Below are 5,100 nucleotides of genomic sequence, written 5' to 3' on the forward strand. Positions count from 1 at the left end.
AGATGAAAGAGGGATAGTAACGCGAAACAAAGTTCGATTGGTGGTCAAAGGTTTCAATCGGCAAGAAGGGATTGATTACAATGAAGTGTTTGCACCAGTGGCAAGGTTAGAGGCAATTCGTTTGTTTCTAGCTTTCGCTTCATTCAAGGGCTTCAAAGTTTACCAACTAGACGTGAAGAGTGCATTTCTTTATGGGAAAGTCCAAGAAGTGGTATATGTCTCACAACCAGATGGGTTCGTTGATCCTGATTATCCAGATCATGTGTACAAGCTTGATAAAGCTTTGTATGGATTACATCATGCTCCAAGGGCGTGGTACGAGACACTGTCTACACATCTGATCAAGAATGGTTTTGAAAGAGTCAGATCGACAGTACATTATTCATTAAGAGAAAGTAGGAAGATTTTCTGCTGGTACAGGTATACGTGGATGACATCATCTTTGGGTCATCTGATGAAAATATGTGTAAAGAGTTCGAGCAGGTGATTAAGAGCAAGTTCGAAATGAGCGCTATGGGTGAGCTGTCTTACTTTCTGGGATTACAAGTTGAACAGAAGGAGGATGAGATGTTTATTCATCAAACAAAGTATGTGTATGACATTTTGAGTCGGTTCAAAATGAATGATTGCTCTACTTTCAACACACCCATTTGCGAAAATCACAATCTTGGCCCAGATTATAAAAGTACTAAAGATGTTGATCCAACTCAATACAGGGTAATGATTGGTTCTCTAATGTACTTAACTGCTTCAAGACCCGACATCAAGTTTGCCGTATGCTTGTGTGCCAGATATCAAGCAAATCCGAAAGAGTCACACATGAAAGAAGTGAAGCGTATTCTTTGTTACTTGAAGGGGAAACCTAAACTTGGGTTGTGGTATCCAGCTGATAGTGATCTGAATTTTGTTACTTACTCTAACTCAGACTTTGGAGGATGCAAGTCAAACAGAAAGTCTACAACAGGTGGTTGTCAGTTCTTAGGAGGCAGGATTGTGTCTTGGCAATGCAAGAAGCAATCTTGTGTGTCTACCTCTACGTGTGAAGCTGAATATATTGCTACGGGTAGCTGTTGCTCTCAGGTTCTCTGGATTCAACAGCAAATGCGCGATTACGGTTTGGATTTCACTCGTACTCCTATTATGATAGACAATAATACCACAATTTCAATAACAAATAATCCCGTGAAACACAGTCGCACAAAACATATTGACATACGTCATCATTTTATACGGGATTGTGCTGAAAAGAGACTAATTGAATTACATCGAGTCGACACACTAGATAACCTGACAGATCTTTATACTAAAGCTTTTGACAGGGTTCGCTTTGAACATTTAGTCGAACTCAACGGGATGAGGAATCCTGAATAACTGGTTTTTCATAAGAATTTTTGTTAATAGTTTACTATTTTCTTAAAAAATCAAAAATACAAAAAAAAAATAGAAAAACCACAAAATACAAAAAAAAAAACATTGAAAAATCAAACACATAAAAAATCAAAAATAAAAAATGAGTTATCACTGTGTGAAAAAGTAGAAATGATAGTACATCAGCAAGTTAGACTGTCACACTGAAACTGAAATTAAATTGCTTAAGTGTGATAGCAGCTTCATCATACGATGTACCAGTAGGCAAAAAGTATGAAATAATCAACTTACCAATGTGATATAAATCTAAATAAACTGAATATGAGTGGGGAACACATCAGTGGTGTATGGTTTAATGACCTTAAATCTTGCGTTGATAGATTGCCAAAATCTGAGGTTTTGGGTCTTTGTACTGTTATTTCATCTGGGGATATCAGGGTTGTCCTTCTGCTGCATCCAGATACATGCTGACCTAGGCACAACCATGATATCTTAAAAGAGCTAAAAATACCAAAACCCTGAAAATGAAGAAGCTCTAATAGAGAGTCATTCAAAATGTGCAAAAAGCATAAATCGAACCAAAAATGGTATTTGTCTTAGCCCTCGTTAGATATTTTGGTCTCTTTGCTATACGGAAGTACTGACCTGATCACCAAGTATCTATCGTTGAAAAGCAAAATGGATGAATTCAGTATACTCACCTACTACGATGAATTTTTGTGCATACCTTAATCGCGGGGGTATATCCTGAAGTGGGACATGCTAGTATATCAGAAATAATATTACCTTAACATATCATACGGTAATGGTACTTGAAATGTTCATGCATTTTGTTTAAGTGGATAAACATACTGGTAATCGTCTTGGACTGCTTTTCACAAAAAATTAAATGAAGAATTAACTAATAGTGTGAAACAGTTTGATTGTGCTGATATGATCTTCTTACCAGTGATTCTCACAAAAATAGAGTGTTTATTGCTTTTGTATTTACTTTCTTTCAAAAAATATAAAAATCCCAAAAATAGTGTCTTTTTCTGTTAAAAGTTCTTAATGTACGGAAAACTGTTATTCTTGGAGGAATTGTTACTGATAGGGGGAGACGGTGTTAGCAAGTGAGTTCAAAATTTTAAATCATGCAGGTTCTTGTGTGTTGAAAAAAAAAAAGTTTTGCGTGATGGTGATAAATTGAAATTGCTTAATCTGTGATATAGTTTAACTATCTCTTGAATAATAATAATAATTTATTTAACTTTGTTGTAAACTTCTTATGGTTTCTTGAGATGGTTGTTTTATAGTGCACAGATTGAAGCGGCATGTTGCTGAAAAGTTGCTGAGAAGATGAGACTTTGATTGGATGCATGGTAGAACCTCCTTTCTACATTGCAAAAAAGTTGAAGAGTTTGAAGATTGTTGTGCAAATGCTAAACTGGAGTTTACTCAAGTGCTAACGTTTTGAAGATTTGGTGATTGGATGCATCAGCTTAGGGGGAATCTGTTGCTGATAGAAGCTATTGAAGCTGAAGCTATCCAAAGACCAAAGATAGTACAAGACTACTTGAAGAATGCAAGATGACTGAAGACAAAGTTATTTTATGAAGCTATTGTCAAGGGGGAGTTTGTTGGTGTATATTTGTGACAACAGCTTAGATTTGGTCTTTGGATATCTTGTAAATTAGTTAAACGATAAACGGTTAGTGGGTTTAGCTTTGTATTAGTGGAATAATAGAGTTTGGGCTAAACAAAACCCAGTTTGGGTTATAGGGGGACGAATTGGGCTTGCCCATGTAGGAAACCCTAGCCCAAGTAGCAAACCTTGTGTTATATAAACAAGGCTTTGCATTAGGGTTTAGGTTAATCAGCCAAAACGTTTGTGTGTGAGAATTTTCATGAGAGCATAGAGGCTTGGACGAATTAGGGTTTGATTGATTGTAAAACTTGCTTTTGGTAATCAATAGAAACCCGGCTTGATTGTGAATTGATGTGTCTACTCAATTGGAATTTCTGTTTCTACTCATTCTGTGATACTCTGATCAAGTGGATTCCGCACTCTTGATTGGATTGACAATTCTGTGACGATCCAGACAACAAGGGGACCTACATAATCTCTTGTTGCCTAAATAGGAATCATTCTCAAACACCTGCAAATGGTTTCCTGTTGGGATTCTTCCTTTCAACTAATTATATAATAAATTAAAGCTCGAAAGAAATCAAAGACTTGTGAATGCATATGGGATCGCTCTAGTCAATTTGTTTGATGACATGTCTAGTGATTCCAGCTGCATCAAATTTCCCATAGATGATGCAATAGAACCTGTGAACTCATTACGGGATACATTGAGAACATACAGTGCATTGAGCTGCCTAATTGTAAATGGTATTTCCCCTGAAAAGTGATTATCTGAGATATCAATTAATGTGAAAACTTTCAAGATTTTGACTAACTCCAACTTGAGTCCTTTGACTGTTACTGTGACTGTATTTTGATAGTAGTAATCGCTAAGCTGTAATACAATGAAACCGAGGTGCTTCTTTTTTGGTGGATCTCCATTATTAGCATTCATCGTAGCACCCCATTGCCTAAACCAGTTTTCAGGGATTTCACCAGTTAAATAATTGGAAGATATGTCTACAATCTGAAACTTGGACCAACTATTATGTTGGGTTTGACCACAAACCACTGATACATGTAACTTATTGGATCGTAAAACAAGAACACGCAAGTTGCTATTTTTACTCAAAAAACATCTGTGGTGGAGAAAAGGTATAGAGAGGGGGGGTTGCAGAGGTTGGGGCAGGATGAGGTGGTGATGGTGGCAAGATGTGGTGGTTAGGGTTTTAGGGTTAGGAAATTAGGGAAGATGATGTCTATATGGATTTTTTTTGTTTTATTTATTAAACATTTAAATAAAAGAATGAATTGACCATAATACCCTTTAGTGAATAAACTTAACAAAAAAAATTTAACCAGGTTAGGGGGAGTCTGTTGCTGATAGAAGCTATTGAAGCTGAAGCTATCCAAAGACCAAAGACAGCACAAGACTACTTGAAGATTGCAAGATGACCGAAGACAAATTTATTTTATGAAGCTATTGTCAAGGGGGAGTTTGTTGGTGCATATTTGTGACAACAGCTTAGATTTGGTCTTTGAATATCTTGTAAATTAGTTAAACGATAAACGATTAGTGGGTTTAGCTTTGTATTAGTGGAATAATAGAGTTTGGGCTAAACAAAACCCAGTTTGGGTTATAGGGGGACGAATTGGGCTTGCCCATGTAGGAAACCCTAGCCCAAGTAGCAAACCTTGTGTTATATAAACAAGGCTTTGCATTAGGGTTTAGGTTAATCAGCCAAAACATTTGTGTGTGAGAATTTTCGTGAGAGCATAGAGGCTTGGACGAATTAGAGTTTGATTGATTGTAAAACTTGTTTTTGATAATCAATAGAAACCCGATTTGATTATGAATTGCTGTGTCTACTCAATTGGAATTTCTGTTTCTACTCATTTTGTGATATTCTGATCAAGCGGATTCCGCACTCTTGATTGGATTGACAATTCTGTGACGATCCAGACAACAAGGGGACCTACATAATCTCTTGTTGCCTAAATAGGAATCATTCGCAAACACCTGCAAATGGTTTCCTGTCGGGATTCTTCCTTTCAACTAATTATATGATAAATTAAAGCTAGAAAGAAATCAAAGACTTGTGAATGCATATGGGATCGCTCTAGTC

At 36.5% G+C, this 5,100-nt stretch overlaps 1 protein-coding gene across 1 annotated transcript; it reads right to left on the minus strand.

Moving 5' to 3' along the window:
- Window positions 1-3,575: 3,575 nt before the first annotated feature.
- LOC110913534 (receptor-like protein 52) lies at window positions 3,576-3,929 on the minus strand. Its single transcript, XM_022158354.1, has one exon. The coding sequence runs from the start codon at window positions 3,927-3,929 to the stop codon at window positions 3,576-3,578; it is 354 nt and encodes a 117-aa protein (XP_022014046.1).
- Window positions 3,930-5,100: the final 1,171 nt, after the last annotated feature.

The sequence above is a fragment of the Helianthus annuus genome, chromosome 15 (genome assembly GCF_002127325.2).
Source record: "Helianthus annuus cultivar XRQ/B chromosome 15, HanXRQr2.0-SUNRISE, whole genome shotgun sequence".
Lineage (NCBI taxonomy): Eukaryota > Viridiplantae > Streptophyta > Magnoliopsida > Asterales > Asteraceae > Helianthus > Helianthus annuus.

Excerpts from the sequence above, each read along its gene's own strand:
- LOC110913534 (XM_022158354.1), bottom strand. The coding sequence starts at position 3,929 with ATGAATGCTAATAATGGAGATCCACCAAAAAAGAAGCACCTCGGTTTC.